Raw genomic sequence first — 18,188 nt, 5'->3', positions numbered from 1 at the left:
CCATGTCCTCTTCCCAGAACAGAGTAGTGTCCACTCCCGCTCTCCCCTTGTCCTTTCCTGATATGTCAGGCTTCGGGAGAACAGCTGAGTCACGGCCTGTCAGAGCCTCAGTGTCTCTATCCACGCAATGGGGCACCTCTCCCCGCGTTCTCCCTGCTTCCTGGGACTGTGATTCAGGTAAATGAGCTCACTCTCCAGAGTGAGCCATCCTGTCCCAGGCTGGTTCTTCTGGTTAGGGCCGGATGTACATCAGGGGCTGGGGGAATGTGCTTCTCTCCTGCCCCCCATCCAAGCTATACCTGCTGGCAGGCAGCTGAGAAGCGCCAGCTTGATGGCACAGAGCCTGGGCAGCTTTGAGTCTCCCGGATGCTGCCGCAGCCCGAAGAGGAAACTCAGGCTCCCACGCCAGCCTCAGCACCACTCTCCCATCTCTCATGCCATGCTGTGCCCTCCAAGGTCTAGGAAGGGTCCGTGACCTACCCAAAGTCCTCACCCTCCAGCAGCTGGGACTCTTGCCACTGTCCGCAGATGTCCAGCCTCCTCTGACCCCAAGCTCCCACCACATCAGGGACTCTGACCCCTCCAGTGCCTTTGCCCTCAGGTTCTTCTCTCTCCACCTGGCACCGGGAGAGAGAAGATATCTCTGGGTGCTGGTTCAAGATTCCCCCCTCCCAAACCCCTGTAGTAAATTTAGACAAGGAACCCTATTTTAACGTGTTCTGCCACCCCCAGTCCTTGAAGAAAACCAGGAAAGCAGCTGCCTTGGTCAGTGGCTTCCAGGTTTTATTCAAAAGAAGATGTCTAGGTACCAAGGATGTCCCTGACTCTGCTGCTCACAACTGCCACCAGAATGAATCTGGTCTGGCACTCAGGGGGCCCTAGGTACAGGTGTGGCAGGAACTGCCCCACCTCCGTTTCCCCAGGATTCCACCTCCCTCCGTCACCTGCACTCCAGGAGTGGAATCAAGCCTACCGATCACCAGGGAGAGGGTCAATGCTCCCTGCTATGGCCCTCCACAGGGCCCCAGCTCACCCCATCCTTAGCTGACTGCTCTACCCGTGAGGAGACATTAAAACAAAGAGTCCATTCTTCCTCCTGTCCCTGCTAGGAACCTGCGTTTTTCAAGAAGCAGAGGCCTCCCACACATCACCAAAATAAGGCCATGAAAGCTCCTCTTGTGCGTTCATGAGACTCCTGAAGGAACCTGAACCCTTAGCCCACCTACTCTACCCACATGGGTAGGTATGCCTCTCCCCATCCTGGCCCACCTCCTCTCTCAGGGAGGAGCCAGGGATTGGATGAGTCATCCCTGGGGAATCAAGCTCCTGTACCTGAGATCTTCCGGTCCATTTGTGGGTGAGACATGAGACTGCTCGGAAGGAAGGGACTATGTGACTGCCCGAGGTCATGGACTGCATACAGGACAAGAGAAGGCTACCTGGGGCCTCCCATGATGCACTGACTCTATTCCAAGGCTGGCTTGGCCTGAACCATCCATCCCACCAAGGGGAGATGACTTCAGGAGATGCAAAGTAGGCTCAGCTCTCTTTATCGAGTCTAAGTTGACCAATGACCTTTATCTGCAAGAATAATGATGGGTATCCACAGATTGCTTCTCCTGTACCCTACACACACACACACACACACACACACACACACACACACACACACACACACACACACACACACCAGTCCATCCAGTGTCACCATGGTCATTTCAGTGTTCAGAACAAAGGACACAGTTCACACCAGATCAACAGGCTTTAATGGCACCAAGCAGGGGAATGCCAAGAAGAGGCTGAAGCAGGAGACTGATGCTGAAGAAGGCTACAGGCTACCAAGCAGAGAGGGATGCTGCCTCTCTCTGGCTAGCCTCAAGGAGCTGGCCAGAAGGAGCTGAGAGTCCTTAGCGGGTGGTCTGGTGGACCTGCTCCCGGGATGAGATGACCTTGCCATCCTGGACCTCTTCCACAATGGTGCGCACCTGGCGGGTGGTCACGGCTACAAGAGAAGCAGACACTCGGGCTGTGGGCAAGTGAAAAAGCTACTCTCGGCCCTCAGTGCCCTGCGTGGAAGCCAATGGCCTACCCCAGATACTGCAGAGTCTCTGTTCTCTTCTCAACAACACTGTGCATACACCCCTTCTGGCTTCATTTGCCTCCTTTCCACCCCACACTCTGTGGTCACTCAGACAGGCTATTTGATTCTGACCCACTTTGTCCTTCAAGAGAGTGGCTATGTACTCAGTACACTGAGTACTGTATAAAATGAGTCCTATATCCACTCCTTTGTAGTCTCCAGGGCTTGGGCTATGTTCCCATCTCCTCCACCACATGGAGATGCCCAAGACAAAACCCAGGTGCTCATCATCTCTGTTAGACTAGAAGCCTCAGAATGAAGATGATATCCCTCCCCTCCCCCCCCCCCGGGAGACTGAGATCTGGAGGACAAGGACAATAGCTCTACCTCCCACCAAGCTCAAGTCCCCAGAGACAAAACTGCTCTGGCCCACCTATAGGGTATCAGAAACAAAGATGTTCTCTCCATCGGATAACATCTACTCATCACACTGCTGTCTCCAGGGTAACCAATCCTCTCTCCATGCCCTCATCAGACCAGTCTTTCTCCTTTGATCTTTCCTGTGAGCATCAGTTCTGAGCCCTAGCAGGTTCATTCCTCCTATGCCTACTGAGGATTCGCCATCATTCCCTGAAACTCCTTAGGGACCCTGGCTCAGCAATGTGTTAGTGGCTTTCCTGCCCCCATGCATCCCCCTACCCCAGCCTTCAGTCACCAAGATCCTTACGTTCTTTTGGCTTGTACGTCAGGCTGAAAAAAAAAACAATGGAGAAATTAGATGAAGTCTGAGAGTCCCTTCCTCATCCCTAAGGCCCTAACCCCTCGGCCTCTACTCACTGGGCATCCTCTCCCTCCAGCAGGCGACGGTAGGTGGCGATCTCCTGCTCCAGCCGGGTCTTCACGTCCAGGAGGATCTTGTACTCCTGGTTCTGCTGCTCCATCTCACAGCGCAGCTGAGCCAGCTGCTCCTCCACGCTGCCGATCAGCCCCTGGATCTGAGACAGCTGCACGCAGTAGCGGTTCTCTGTCTCGGCCAGGCTGCCCTCCAGGGATGCTTTCTGCAGGAGAGCAGGAGATGGTCAGTGAGACTGGCAGAGCTGCCTCCCAGGGGCTGGACCCATTCCTGTGCATAGCAGCAGCATCCCTACCATGCTGAGCTGGGACTGCAGCTCGATCTCCAGGGCCTGCATGGTGCGTCGGAGCTCAGAGATCTCGCTCTTGCCGCTCTGCACCAGCTCGCTGTTGGTGGCCACCTCACGGTTCAGCTCCTCGGTCTACAGACAGGACACAGGAACAGTGTATGAGCCTGGACCATTCCCCAAGTCAGATGCTTCATGTCCCCCCACATGCTCAGCCCAGAGGCCAGACAGGCACTTGGATCTATTCACAAGCCACCCCTTAGTGGCTATAGCTACCTTCCTGACCCCCCCCCCCAGCCTGTATCAGTCTTGTCCCCAAGCTCCCCACTTCCCAAGCCCTGAAACATGCTCACTGAAACATTATGGTTAATCTCTACAAGTAGGAGGCAACAGAACAAGACATTTAAGAGCCAGCCAGGACATGTAGCCCAGCTCCTGGTACTGATCTCTGGCTTCTTAAGTGAAGGTGGAAATTCCCAAGGTCTTTACCCTTCTCCCTTGATTCCACATGGCACCTCCCACTCATCCCCCAGATGACTGACTAGATTACACCAGCTCTGTTGATGCAATGCCCTCCTGACTCTGTAGAGTCTGCAGAGTCGGACCAGGGTAGGGCATCCCTAAGATGACATGCTGCTGTTGGGGCTCAGGCCCCTGCGGCCTGTCGGGACTGCAACAGCTCTCACCTTGCTGAAGAACCAGTCTTCCGCATCTTTGCGGTTCTTCTCCGCCATCTTCTCGTACTGATCACGCATCTCTGACAGGATGCGGCTCAGGTCCACACCAGGAGCTGCGTCCATCTCCACATTGATTTCACCGCCCACCTGGCCTCTCAGAGCGTTCATCTCCTATGAGAGGAGGGGATGAAGGTGTGATCTGCTGGGCCAGTGTTGGTCCTACATTCCCAAGCCTTCTTAGCCCACATCTAGGTCTGACCCGCTTCTCCAAGACCTTTTGATCTACCCAGCCTCTTCCCTCTGACCGTCCTATGGATCTGTGTGTGTGTGTGTGTGTGTGTGTGTGTGTGTGTGTGTGTGTGTGTGTGTGTGTATTCATTCTGCATGGACTCTACCCCTACCATCAGACTGTGTCTCCCCAATTAGACTAAGGGCTCTTCAGGGACATCTGATTCTAGGTCTTTGGCCCCCAAAACTTTCCTTCCAGTCTCCAAATGCCTGTGTGGAGCCTAGGTTCAAGAGTTGGAACTAACACAAGCATTTGAGCATCTCCCTCCTCTGCTGTCATTGTGAGCAAGGCAAGGACAGGAGAGAAGACCTCTATGAGGCCTGGGAGGTCCCTAAGGTGCAAGGATGCACAGAAGCCCTGGACCACAGGAACCAAGGCTCGACAGAAACGGCAACCCTACAGGATGACTAAACCCAACAAGACCTCTCTCCCACGCCCTCAACCGCAACCCAGCCCCAGGGCTCAGCCACCCACTCCTCGTCTGCTCTGACCTGCTGACCCTGCCCCCTCACCTCCTCGTGGTTCTTCTTCAGGTAGGCCAGCTCCTCCTTGAGATTCTCGATCTGCATCTCCAAGTCTGCTCTGGCCAGGGTCAGCTCATCCAGCACACGGCGCAGGCCATTGATGTCAGCCTCCACGCTCATGCGCAGGGCCTGCTCCGTCTCAAACCTGCAGTGAGAGAGAACCAGAGACTTCCAGCCAGGCTACTCTAACACACAGGTCCTTGTCCTGTGTCATCCCTGCCTTCCCTGTGCCCAGAGCTGGAAGGATGTTTGAGGGAGAATCAGAGAGTGGAATGGAAGTCAGTTACAACCCTGAGGGACCACCACAAGGCCAGACCCCCATGCCCATGGGCTTCCTGACTCTCCTCTGCCCTCTCCTCTCCCAACCCTCTTCAGAAATTGCTGTCTTTGCTCATCCAACTAAAAGGTCAGCTCCCAGCTCCCAGGACCTCTCACTCCTGTCTTCTGGGAAGTCAGGATGAGGAAAGGTACCCCAGATTCCCCCCTCAGCTTCTAACCCTCTAATTGGGACTCACTTGGTGCGGAAGTCATCAGCTGCCAGACGGGCATTGTCAATCTGAAGCAGGATGCTGGCATTATCCACAGTGGCCACAAGGATCTGGAAAGATGGCGAACCATTAGGTCGTTGAGTTTAGGGGAGCTCAACCCAGGCCCATGTTTTGAGCCAGGCTTCCTGACTGGAGGCCCAGATTCACTGCCTTCAGAGAAAACGCTTCTTCCTGCCAGCCACTGCCTACGTGGTGTTGCCCTTGTTGGCAGAGGTGGGCAAATGGGAGTCCAATGATCTGAAACCTGACCCTAGTGCTTGTCTGCTCACACAGACCCTCCTCACATGCCAGTCTCAGCCTGAGACCTGAAGAGGCCTCCGGCTGGATGGGGGACAGAGCAAGAGAATGTTGGGATAGCCTCAGGACAAAAGCTGTCCCTGAACCCCAGAAAACATGGAGAGACTGTGAGGAACCCCCTATTTTCCTATACCCCAGAAGGCATCACTGTGAGTCTCCCTAAAGAGGTGGCTAGAGGAGCCCGAGCCAGTGGTAATTCTACACCGGAAATCACTAGCCCTGGTAAATCTGGGCTCTGGTCCTCAGCCCTACCTTGGAGATTGGTGAGCCACCACTTGAGGGACAAAGAGAACACAGGAAAGCCAAAGAAGCCAGAAAAGAAAAATCCCCTAAAACATTCCCCATGAGAGTCTCGTGCCCCACCCCCCCTCCTGCTTCCTCTCTTGGGATTGCTACGGAGCTCGCTCTCAGACCCCACCATCGAAAACCCTCCTCACTGGGACACTCACAAATCCAGCTCCACTCTGTGGAACCAGTCCTCCACCTACACCCTCGTGGCCTAGACATCATTGACACGAGGCCTCAGGACTGCCCGTGGAGGAAAGAGACACTCCAAAGGAGCCCCGTGATGCCAGCTTGTGCCCAGCCCAGCCAGTTGCCCCACAAAGGGAGGATGTGGGTCACACAAGCTCCTAGAAGCCAAACCAGAGCCTGGCTGCCCTGTGGCAGCCCCCATGGACCCCAGGCCTTGACGAGGGCGGGAGGTGGGTGGTTTAGGACCCTCCTGCCAGCACCCCTACCTTGTTCTTCAGATCCTCGATGGTGTGGTAGTAGGAGCTGTAGTCACGGGCCGGCCCCGGGGCCTGCTTCTGGTACCAGTCTCGGATCTTCACCTCCAGCTCCGTGTTGGCCTCCTCCAGGGCACGCACCTTGTCCAGGTAGGAGGCCAGGCGGTCATTGAGGTTCTGCATGGTGGCCTTCTCGCCTCCGGCCAGCAGCCCATCAACACCCCCGAAGCTGCCTCCATAGCCACTGCCAGTGCCAAAGCTGTAGCAGCTGGAGTAGCTATTGCTCCCGAGGGCACTGCCCAGGCCACTAGCGGACCCCAGCCTGCAGGAGCCGGCACCCAGGCTGCCAGACAGTCGGCAGGAGGTGCGGGATGAACCGCCCCCGAGGCCAGAGGAGCCCTTGATGGAGCTGGAGGAAGTGAACTGGCGGATGGTGGTGGTCATGGTGGCAGCGGGCAGCGGATGTGGAGCTGGAGGGCTTGGGACGAAGAGAGGCGCCAAGGTGCGTGCCGCGCTGGGGCTCGCCCGCTTCCTTTATAGGGCAGCCAGTGGGCGTAGCGATTACAACAGCTTCTCTGCTGTTTCCATTCCCCTGGGTTTTCATCACCACTGGCCACCCGCCAGCTCCCAGGTGGCGGCTACGGGCCCCCTCCCCTCCCACCACCGGGGCTCTGCCTCATTTCACCAAATCCTGTGCTGGGTGTCATGATCGAGTGTGTGTGTCTGTCTCTGGTCTCAGGCCTGTCACCTGTGATTCAGGCAGGCCCTCCAGCTACGCTTTCCCATGACCTAATACGGACAAGAGGAGCTGACGACGTCACCTCCACTCAGCCCTCCCAGGCAGCTGCCACCCCAGCTTGATGGGAAAAATGAAGTGGGGAGTTAGGGCAGCTCCACACACACCTAAGGTGCCTTCCCTTCTCAACACGCCACCCCACACATGCGAAAAGCCTGGGTCTGGGAACTGGGCATGGGTCAGAAAGACTGGTTACCCATCCTGACTTGAGATCTGGGTTTAAACCCACCATGCCCCCACCACACAACACAGAAACTACCTCAAGACTCCAGTTGCCAACCCAGGCAGGAAACTGGAGCTTAGCGAGGAATGCAATATCCAAACAGGCCCAGCTCACTCAAGGAGTGGGCTGGCCTCCTGCTCTTCGCTTAGCTCCAGCACCCCCAACACTCCTCTAAGCAACCCCAACATCCAGGGACACATCCTGGGATGAGGCTCCCCCTGGCCAGTTTTCTGAATCGGTTCCCATTCCTGGGTCCCCTAGGAAGCCTAGACTTCTCTTCTAGACCTTTCCTGTCTTCCTTCGTACAGTACAACTTCCAGGACCAGGTGGGCGGAATAGAGGTCAGCTACAGCTCAGGAGGAAGCAGAGCTATGTATGGGAAGGATGCCTTATTAAAGGAAATCTGTGGAACCCTGAAGGGTTTGTCTCCTTCCATATTCCTTACCCTCTTCTCTATCCTGAGAGATCTCAGAGGAGGATGGGACAACTCAGGTCCCAGCCAGGAGAAAAACTAAAAGATCTTCCTTCGAAATACTCTTACCCCACCCTACCCCTGCCGGGTTCCCCACGACAAAGACCACAACATGGTTCCCCAGGGTGGGCCACAGGACCCACACCATGGCTCCATCTAGCCCTACCCACTATCCTAAGCCCAGCCCTAGGTCCTAGGGTCCTGGGAGGCCTGCTGGGCGGAATGTGGTCGTGTTTCAGACTGCCAATGGGTTCCTCCTCCCAGACAGGTCTAGACAACCCCCATCAGCAGCTGGGAGAGATTTCCCCAATAGCCCAGGAGCTGCCAAGCCACCAAAGCAAACAGGATGCCCCCCACACTCACACAGCACGGCTGCCCCACCCCACACACACCCCCGGGGAGCCAGGTAGAGCCGGTCTGGCTTCTTGGGCTGTCTCTGAGACTGCCAGGCTGCCACCCCCTCATCCATCAAGGCCCTCGACCACTCTGGGAAAGTCACCTTTCCCAGCCAGACCCCTGAACCTTTGTTTTAATGCAGATGTCCTCTAACAGGTGTGGTACCCAGAAAGTCTGCAGGCCCTCCCAGGGACCAGCACCGGAGACAGCCCCAGAGGCAGATTCTTAGAAACAGGATGCTCCATGCCTCCACCCTCAATCCTTCCTCCTCCTCCCCTCTTGACTTCCAAGGCACCCCGGGCCTGGATGGAGTGGGCAGAGCAAGTAGGCATGCGACAAGTGATACCAGACGCTTAGTATCCCCAGCCCCTCAGCCCACGCTGCCCGAGCTGAAGACGGGACAAATGAGAAGTTCAAGACCAGGCTTCTCCATGACTTTATTAGCAGCTCCTGTGGTAAACCCAAGGGGCGCCTCTGTAAAGGGCAGCACAAGGCAGATGCAGAAGATAATGGATAGCTCACGGGAGCTCAGGCATGGCAGTAGATGCAGGGAGCTGCAGCCTCAGCCCCTGAGGCTGGGCTGTCACGTGCAGAAAGGGTCCTCAGTGGGTGGAGCGGTGCACCTGCTCTCGGGAGGAGACCACCTTGCCATCCTGGACTTCTTCCACGATGGTGCGCACCTGGCGGCTGGTCACCATGGCTGGAGATGGCAGGGGTTGAGGGGGCACAGGGAGCCTCAGGCAGGAGCCCCTACCAAACCTGCCACCTGGCCTCTAGCACCCTTAATCTCCCCCAGCATCCCATACACAAGACAGGACAGACTCTTACCTTCTCGGGAAGGTTGGGAGGCCAAGGAGGAGGAGTATTGAGTAGCCAGGCTGCGGGGAGAGGAGACCCGTCAGCCCAGAGGTATCACAAGCCAGCAGGGCCCTGGGAGCACTGCTGGGAAGGATCAGCAGCTGGGGAGACCCCAAAAGCATGAGAGGGATCCCACAAATTGGGAAATCATGGCTAGGAGTTCACAGAGAACAACACAAACCTAAGATCAAATGTCATAGGCTCCTCAAAGCAGGAGGGAGAAGAGAAGTAGCCCAGGGCATGTTGTGGCTATATTGTGGCTACTAAACCAGGGTTTACAAGGAGACACTGCACAAGTGGATTTTCCATATCCTGAAGGGCCCAATAAGACTCCATTTAAAGCAAGAGAGTGACTAGACTGTAGATAAAGTTGACCATTATTGGGAAACAAATGTGTATGACTAAGCATGTAGACCCCAGGACACTCTTGGCTTCCTATGGAGACTTTGATCAACGTTTCCAGCTCCAAATCAAGGTGTCACTTGCCCTGCACCTCACCTTGTCCTGGCTAATGATGTCACCAACCACAGCTGACCAGTCATCCAAACCAGAAACCCAGGGTCATTGCTTCTGACTCCTCCACATACCCCCTCAGCATTTATTGAGTAAAAACTCTGAGCCATGCTCACGCACACACACTCAGGCATCCCATCCTGCTGTCTACACAGCCCCCATCCCTAGCTCTCCAGACTCTTGTCAGCTGGCCAGACACCCTGTCCTAGCCTCCTGATGTCTCCCCGCTTCCACTCCAGCCCATGGCTCCCTCTACAGCCAAAGCAAATATTCCCAAAGATCTAAGCGACCGTTCTTCTGCTCAGCGTCACTCTGTGGCTCCCCATGGCCCACAAGACCTGGCCTACATGCTGTCTGTGGACATTTGATAACCATCCTCATGGTCAGGACCACTCCCTTTCTGTTTCACCCCTGCATACCTCCACATTCACATCTAACTGTTGACATTCCTGGGACAAAGCAGTGTCCAGCCCAGCCTGGAAGATGCCTAGACCCCCACTCACTGGGCGTCCTCTCCCTCCAGCAGGCGGCGGTAAGTGGTGATCTCCTGCTCCAGCCGGGTCTTCACATCCAGCAGCACCTGGTACTCATGGTTCTGCCTTTCCATGTCACAGCGTAGCTCACACAGCTGCTGTTCCACACTGCTAATGAGACCCTGCAGCTGTGCCAGCTGTGCCCCATAGCGTGCCTCTGTCTCCGCCAGGCTGTTCTCCAGTGATGCTTTCTGTGGCCCAAGGGACAGATAGACAGTGAGACAAGAGCTGGGCCCTTCCCCCACAGACACCCAGAAAGCGGTCCCACCTGGGTGACTTATGTGTGTTTCCAAGACAGTTGGGCAATAACTAGGGCAGAGGGGCCCATGGGATGGGCCGAACGGGTTGTTTCTGGTTCTCCCAGTGGGGGTTCTATGTGGCAAGGCTCAGCAGAAGTGACAAGAACCAGGTAGGACAGGGATGGTGGCCCACCATGCTGAGCTGGGACTGCAGCTCAATCTCCAGGTTCTGGACAGAACGGCGGAGCTCCGTGATCTCCGTCCGGCTGCTCTGCAGGGCCTCCGTGTTAGTGGCCACCTCACGGTTCAGCTCCTCCGTCTGGAAGGCAGGGTAAGCATAGGGGCTAAAGGAGGCTTTCAGAAGGGGACAGAGAATAGAGGCTATCCCTCAGCCCTATCCTCCCAGAGCTACCCCTCCCTGGCCTCAGAGGAGCTCATAGGCACCTGCATCCAGAGCCCCTCTGTGCCCACAAGGAATGAGTGCAGTGGATCTAGCTCCTGCAAAGGACCTTGCTGAACCACAACACCTCAAAGCAGGCACTGGAGATTATTGATGGGCTAGTGACTGTCCCCAGAACCCACAGATGTTCATTCAGTAGGTGTTTATCCAAGGCTTGACCTACATATCCAAGCACACACAGGCGGCAAACACCTGTGGTGGGTGGAGCCTGATCCAGGTTGGGTGGTCTGGATCAGTTCCCCAGGCCACAGCCATACAGGAAGAGCCTCGTGTGTCTGAGCTTCTCCCAGGCCTCACATTTACTCTAAAGGCTGAGCACTGGTCCAAAGTGGTTTCCAAAGAGTCTGAGAGTGACCCAGGCCATGCTGACAGGTAGCATGTGCAGCCGCCACCCATGAGCACACCTGCCCCACACGGCCACCCACCTTGGTGAAGAACCAGTCCTCAGCATCCTTCCGGTTCTTCTCCGCCATCTTCTCGTACTGGTCTCGCATCTCATTCAGGATGCGGCTCAGGTCCACACCCGGGGCCGCGTCCATCTCCACGCTGACGTCCCCGCCCACCTGGCCACGAAGGGCATTCATTTCCTGGGCAGAAAGGACAGCAGGAGATCACCCAAGGCCACTCTGGGAAGAGATCCTGGTCCTCAGGGAAACAAGCAGACAGCCAGGCCAGCAACTCCCCCTGGAAAGCTGCAGACAGACGACGTGCCTTGTACTCAAAGGGCTGTGGATTCCATCGGTCTCCCCCCACCCCCGACACATGATGGCACGAGGGTGCCTACAGCCTACTCTCCAGTTTGTGTGAAATAAGAGAAAGATAGTTCTCCGGTGAGGGGGAAGGGAAGAGAAGGCAACCTCACCATACACCCTGACCCCTGGCCTTGTCGCTTAGCCACCAACCCTACAGCATAAGCAAGGGGTTAACCAGCCTATGGCAGCACCGGTCCAAGCCAGACCCTGTTAATCAACGCCGGTCTGGTGGAGAGAAGCAATTTTTCACTTGACCTTAAAGTTAAGGGAAGCCCTTTCCGGGGTGCCCTGCACTTGGGAATCAGGCTCCCCCAGCCCAGGACAGGCAGTGTGAGCTGGAAAGGAAGCCACCAAGGCAGAACTAGATGGCTGCTTGAGTCCAAGTGGGGTCTTAGACTTCCAGCCTTGAACTGCGCTCTGGGGGCATAAAACTCAGACTAGAAAAAGGAGTCAGGGTGTGGGGAGTAGCGGAGATGTGGGGTCAGACCTACAGGTGGATGGGTACAAATCAGACAGGCACAAGGTCAAGTCACCGTGCAGTGCTGGACATGTCTCGAACCCTCTCTGAGCCTCCATCTCTACAGTGCCAAAGGAGGAGAGCAAGAGCCTCTTTCTCCCAACCATGTTGTCAGCAACTGCAGTAACTCAGTTTTAATGCTGGGTAAATGTGCCTTGTTATAATTAATTATAATAATTAGCACTGTGTGTTAGCCTGATTCACTCATTAGTGAGTTAACTGTCCCCGCAGTCAGCCAAGCCTGCAGGGATGAGCGGAAAAAGTCTCCTTGGAGGAATGGCTCGTTGAGGGTCAGCACCAGGCTAGGGACCCACTGGTGATGAGGACTGGACCTAGTACACAGACAAGGGCCCATCAGAAGTTCTGTGGCCCCAGCTCCACAGCCAGCTCCTCCAATGTCTCCAAAGCTGGCCTCACCTCCTCATGGTTCTTCTTCAGGTAGGCCAGCTCCTCCTTGAGGCTCTCAATCTGCATCTCCAGGTCGGCTCTGGATAGGGTCAACTCATCCAGCACCCTGCGCAGGCCATTGATGTCGGCCTCCACGCTCATACGCAAGTTCAGCTCTGTCTCGTACCTGCAGGGTTGGAGGTTGGGGGCATGATCCACACACCATGTTTGTGCTGTGTGCAGAGCAGAACCCACCACCAGCAACCCAGGACAGCCAGGAGGCACAGACTCACTTGGTACGGAAGTCATCGGCCGCCAGGCGAGCATTGTCGATCTGCAGCACGATGCTGGCATTGTCAATTGTGGCTGCCAGGATCTGGAGGTGATGGTGAGCTCCGTGAGCAAGTACCCACCACAGAGCCTCAGAAGGCTCTGCTGTACCCTACTTGCACGCAGCCTTGCATAGGAAAGGCAATGAGGGTCCCCAGCTGTGGTTTCAGGAGCTACCAAGCCCTCCAAGTTCTCACCGAGTGACGGGACATGACACCGTGACACAGAGAAACAGGCATCCATCTGGCATCATGGGGTCTAAGATGCCTGGGCCTTACCCCAAACTAATTCACTTCCAGGCTCAGCCCTACCTGCTCCAGAAAACCCTGTCAACCCCCCTCCCCCATCTCCCTCACAGCACTCTTCATCTCTGAGACAACCTTATCCCTTAGCCTTGTACACTTTTTATTAGATTTTTCCCCCACTACACTCAGAGCAGCCTGGGAACAAGGCCATACCTGTCTGGTTCTCTTTGGACTCCCCAGGCCCGGGCACAGTGCCTGACCCAGAGTCAGCCCCCAAGGGTATATTTGTCTAATTAATTATGTGACTAATTAATTGATTGATGAGGTTATGACCGGCCCCTCCTCAAAGCCAGGACAGAGCCCAAGAAGATACAGGAAGTTCATTTATTATTACTACTGTTGTTGATATTGTTGGAAATGCCCAAGGCTGGTCCCAAGTAAGAGTCATGGGGTTGGGGAAAAGAAGAGTACAGAAAAAAAAAAACTCACCTGGTGACAGGAGCTAGGTGGAAATTGTCATAGTTTAAGGCTGACCCAGGAAGAAGATGTCCTATAGGAACCATCCGATGTCTAGGGCCACCTCAGCCCCCTCCAAGACCCCACTCCAGGCTCTAAGTTCCATGCAGTGACCTGGCCAGGCTGAGCCTAAGGGTCAGGTCGCTTCCCTTCTTCTGCCTCACCATCTGTCGCCTGCAGCGACCTGGCCCCACCTGTATACCCAGGAAGCCTAACCACAACATTCAGAGTAGGGTATGGAAATCCAGGGCGGGGGGTGGGGGGGCTCTGCTTGGAGGATGAGGTGCTGGCTAACCCCAAAACACAGAACACTGACTCACCAGGACTCCCCTGGGTTCCCCGCTGCCCCAACAAGGCCTGGTATCTGATCTGGCACAGCCAGGAGCTGTTTCCAAGGAAGATTACAGGAATCCCCTGCCAGGTGGAGGACCTGGGCAGGAGCAGACAAAGGCCCTCACTGGGCTGCTGTAGGGCTGGCTTTCTACCCCAGAGCCTGGATTGGCCTCACAGCTGCCTGGGATCAGACTGGGGCCAGCCTGTCTCTCAATGACCCTCAATTCCTGCCTTTCACTAGGACCCTCCCAGAGCATGTTTGTGTTAAGACCTGAGCAGCCACATTTACAGAATGCCAAAGTCATTGTGAGGAGAAGAAGAGATGAGGTCCACTTCAGTCAGGATAGCTTCCAGTCTGAGTTGAAAAACAGACCCCAAAGGAGCCACCAGAGAGGGAGAGAGACCCACAACTAATGCAGCTTGAGAACACCCAGACCTGGAAGTCAGCATAAGAAACAGGGCATAGACTGAACATGGAAGTGTTGAAGGAACACCAAGATTCTGGAGTAGAAGACAAGCCATCCATCAAGGAGGGCTATCTGGAGACGGGTGAGGTTGCAGAAGAGGATGGTACCTAGCCCCGTGTCTCAGCATCCATGCCAGATGTCACCCACCTCCCAGACCCTTTCTCAGGCTATTCTCTATAGCTGCAATGCCTGCAGCTGCCTTCAGTGTCCTGAAGCTGCCCCATCCTTCCTCCATCACCCACCCCAGAAAAACTCCCTGGGAAGAGAAGAGTTCTCCTCCATCCCTTTGGAGAGTTCCCAAAGAATACACAGCCCAGGATACCCTACAGGCTCAGGGTTATTCCCAGAGATGTGAGAAAGGGAGAGATGAATGGCCAATGGATGGAGGTCTATGGTGGAGAGGATGATTTCTGCTATGGGGATGGAGTGAGTCTGATCAGGACCTTGGGCAGACAGCAGAAGGTAGGTAGGGGATCCCACCTTGTTCCGCAGGTCCTCTATGGTCTTGAAGTAGGGGCTGTAGTCACGAGCGGGTCCAGGGCCCTGCTTCTTGTACCAGTCACGGATCTTCACCTCCAGGTCAGTGTTGGCCTCCTCCAGGGCATGCACCCGGTCCAGGTAGGTGGCCAGCCGGTCATTGAGGTTCTGCATGGTCTCCTTCTCATTGCCCCCTAGAAGGGCATCGGACACACCAAAACTAGAGCCGAAGCCCCCGCCCAGGCTGCAGGTGTAGCCAGCACCATAGCCACTTCCCAAGCCTGCCGAGAAGCGGGAGGATGTGACCGACATATTGCCACAGCTGCCACCTCCCAAGAGGCTGGGAGCCCGGCAGGCACCCCCAACACGGACAGAGGACATCCGGGAGAACCCGCCGCCACCAGGAGCACAAAGGCCCTTCACGGAGCTGGAGGTTGAAAATTGGCGGATGCTGGTAGTGGAAGCCATGGTATCTGCAGGTCAAGTAACAGGGTCAGGAGTGGATGGAGACCGTGGGCTACCCTTTATAGCCAGGCTGAAGGAAGACTGTGCCCCTGGTCCTTGAAGTCCAAGCCAAAACCCCAGCCTTGTAATTTGCCTCTGTTCCAGCCAGCCACCCAGGGCCTGAGGCTTGGGCTTGACCTGTATAACACATCCCTGTATCCTGAGGCCCCCTCCTGTGTCTGTCCAGCCTGGGCATCAGTGACCTCTTAGTGGTCCATTGTTCTGTTTCAGAACAAAGATAGTATTAGAGCTGTAGCCCCAGGGCAGGGTGATCCTCCATCCTCAACCTCAATTAGGCAGCTGAGCTCATTCCTTGGGGGGAGTGGGGAGTCCAAAGAATCTAGCCCAGGAGCAGGGGAGGGCCTCAAACAAGGCTCCACAGGCCCGGGAGCCAGGGAGCTGATCTGGCCCCCCACCTGGCATTCCAAGATCTCAGGGAGAAAGACATGGCTAGCCTCTCCTGGGACTGTACTGTCTGGTACAGATAGTCCTGGTAGGGCCCCTCAGTCTAAGTTGGGGGACCCCCAGCTCTCTTGAAACTATTCTAAGCCTTCAAGGTAAGATACAGCCTCAGACTTGAGGATCCACTGACTAAGAAAGAAGAGACATGGCCACTGGCCAAAGGGAGCTTTAGACCCCAGATTTTCAGGAAGCCAATAAAGGTATCTCTGTTTCTTCATCTATAAAAGGAAATCAGGTCGACAAGATGGCTCAGCAGGTAAAGGCACATGCTGTACAAGCTTGATGCTGAGTTCCATCCCCAGGAGCCACATTAAGGCAGGAAGAACCAACTCCACAAAGTTGTCCTCTGGCCTCCACATGCACACCATGGTATGTGCGCACACACACACACACACACACACACACACACACACATAATAATTCATCATCATCATCTTCATCGTTGCTACCTCCCAAGGTCTTTTGACATAGGCTGTAACAAAATGGAAAGGGGTGTAGAGGCTGGAGACAGGGCCTGAGACCAGAGAGTGAGGATGTCACCCCTGCTCATTTGCCCCACAACTGAAGAAAGCCAACCCAGAGGGTTCCCAGAGATAGCACCAGGTAAGCCCACAGAAAAGCAGGACTGTTGCCAGGGTGACCCAGTCCTGGGAGTCAGCAGCCTCCCCTGCAGGGGAGCGGTACGGTCCCACAGCCTGGCAGCCGCTCCACCCAACAAGGAGATTACAGGCCTAATCTCTGCGGCGCTAATGATTTAGGCGCTGCCAGGACACTGGCGTCTGAGCAAAGACTGTCTGAATGTGGAGCCTCCAGGGGTGGCCAAGGCCCCAGGCTCAGGCAGAGACTGAGGCATAGGGGTGGCCTGGGCTCCTTGCCCACACTCAGGGACAGGGAGGGAACTGGGTTTCCCGTATGTCACAGAACTCCTGGAAAGAGGCAAGACTGCTACAAGGACTTCTTGCTTAGAAGGGGTGGCTCTCACGGGAAGATACCCCTCACCTGAGGCACCAGGGGAGGAGCTGTAAGAACCATCTGGGAGACAAGGGTAGGGCACTGGCTTCATCCTGTTTCTGCCTGGTCTGTGAAGCTATAGGTAGGGGAAGCACAGAGCCAAACTAAGAGAGGAATGTCAGGTGGCCACAGGGTTAGACATCAAGAAGGACTTCCCGGCAATCTAGACTGTCTAGGTGTTGGAAAGGAACCCCACAGAACCTGCATTCACCTGAGTGGGCCAGAAGCAGGTTCTACTCCAGCCACCCTCCTGGAGAAAGGCCTACAGTAGAGGCCTTTCCTCATCCTGGCCAGAGTCACTCTCCCAAGAGCCCCCTTGGAGCTGACTGTCCCCCCTGTGCCTGTCACTCTCTGGATCACTCTGGGAGGTGGCCTGCCAAGCTACAGGTGACTTTGCCCATCAGACCTCTCCCCTCAACCCCCCAGCCTTCCTGCTCCTCTGCTCCCCTCGGCTGTGGGGCAGTGGGGAGGAGGTCACCCTATCCTTCCGACCTGGACTCCAGCCCCGAGCCCACCCAGCCTTCAGGTTTCTCAGAGCCTGGCTGAGATCACCATCTCTCCATATACCCTCCAAGACCGTGGGAGGAAGGAATGATCCCCCAGTTTCTACCTCCAGTGACCTCAGACATCAGCTTCAAATGCCCAGTTAGAGAAACAGAGTCTGCTAGGTCTCTCTCTCCCTCCAAAAGCCCCAACCGAAGCCCACCACCGCCACCGCCACACCAACTGCCAACTGGCACCATGGCATCCCTTATCCCTGATAGCGGGCTTCGGGCCACTCTTTTCTAGGCCATGTCTGTTTCTTGGTTTCTGTTCTAATTGCACCGTGCAGAGCGGCCTCACATACAGACTAGCTAGCCTTCCCTACCCAGCTAACGGGCAAAATCAAGACAGCACAAGCTGGATACCGGCCTGTTGTTTCAGCTACTTCAGAAGCAGAGGCAGGAGAATAGCAAACGCATGGCCTCCCCTAGGCTGCAGAGTGAGCATAGCCAGTCTGGGCGACTCAGTGAGACAGACTCACAATCAAAAATAAAAACCAGGGAGACTAGAAGGAAGGTTCAGTGGGTAAAAGCATTTATCCCCAAGCAGGATGGCCTGCCTGAGTTCAGTTCCGAGGACCCACATGATAGAGAGCCAACTCCTGCAGGCCATCCTCTGACCTCCAGGCGCTGTGGTAGGCTTGAACCACTCACACATACTCTCATACACACACACACACACACACACACACACACACGCACACACACACACACACACACACACACACAAAGTTAATGGATTTTGTTTATTTTCTTTTGGATTTTTGGTGGTGTTTGCTTTTAGTTTTTTATTTTGAATTGTTTGCTTGTTTGTTTTGTTTTGTTTTGTTTTTGAGACAGGGTCTCTCTACGTAGTCCTGACTGTCCTGTAAC

The 18,188-nt window shown here is 55.4% G+C and overlaps 2 protein-coding genes across 3 annotated transcripts; both read right to left on the bottom strand.

Moving 5' to 3' along the window:
* Nucleotides 1-1,749: 1,749 nt before the first annotated feature.
* LOC128121840 (keratin, type I cytoskeletal 17) lies at nt 1,750-6,913 on the bottom strand. Of its 2 annotated transcripts, XM_052756877.1 has the most exons (9): nt 6,447-6,521; nt 6,295-6,405; nt 5,225-5,307; nt 4,698-4,854; nt 3,906-4,067; nt 3,229-3,354; nt 2,918-3,138; nt 2,808-2,830; nt 1,750-2,002 (listed from the first exon to the last, which is right to left on the bottom strand). In XM_052756877.1, exons 1-9 carry the CDS (start codon nt 6,519-6,521, stop codon nt 1,908-1,910), a joined length of 1,053 nt encoding a protein of 350 aa, XP_052612837.1. In that variant the 3' UTR covers nt 1,750-1,907. The 2 variants fall into 2 exon arrangements, with proteins under 2 accessions (XP_052612837.1, XP_052612836.1); XM_052756876.1 differs by having other exon boundaries at nt 6,295-6,913.
* A 1,858-nt stretch (nt 6,914-8,771) lies between these two features.
* LOC128121887 (keratin, type I cytoskeletal 42) lies at nt 8,772-15,264 on the bottom strand. Its single transcript, XM_052756952.1, has 8 exons — nt 14,800-15,264; nt 12,722-12,804; nt 12,459-12,615; nt 11,198-11,359; nt 10,506-10,631; nt 10,044-10,264; nt 8,998-9,047; nt 8,772-8,869 (listed from the first exon to the last, which is right to left on the bottom strand). The coding sequence occupies exons 1-8, from the start codon at nt 15,262-15,264 to the stop codon at nt 8,772-8,774; spliced, it is 1,362 nt and encodes a 453-aa protein (XP_052612912.1).
* Nucleotides 15,265-18,188: the final 2,924 nt, after the last annotated feature.

This window comes from Peromyscus californicus, unplaced genomic scaffold (assembly GCF_007827085.1).
Source record: "Peromyscus californicus insignis strain IS unplaced genomic scaffold, ASM782708v3 Scaffold_3__1_contigs__length_106647218, whole genome shotgun sequence".
In the NCBI taxonomy this organism is placed as follows: Eukaryota; Metazoa; Chordata; class Mammalia; order Rodentia; family Cricetidae; genus Peromyscus; species Peromyscus californicus.
This window is presented reverse-complemented; position numbering and strand designations above follow the sequence as displayed.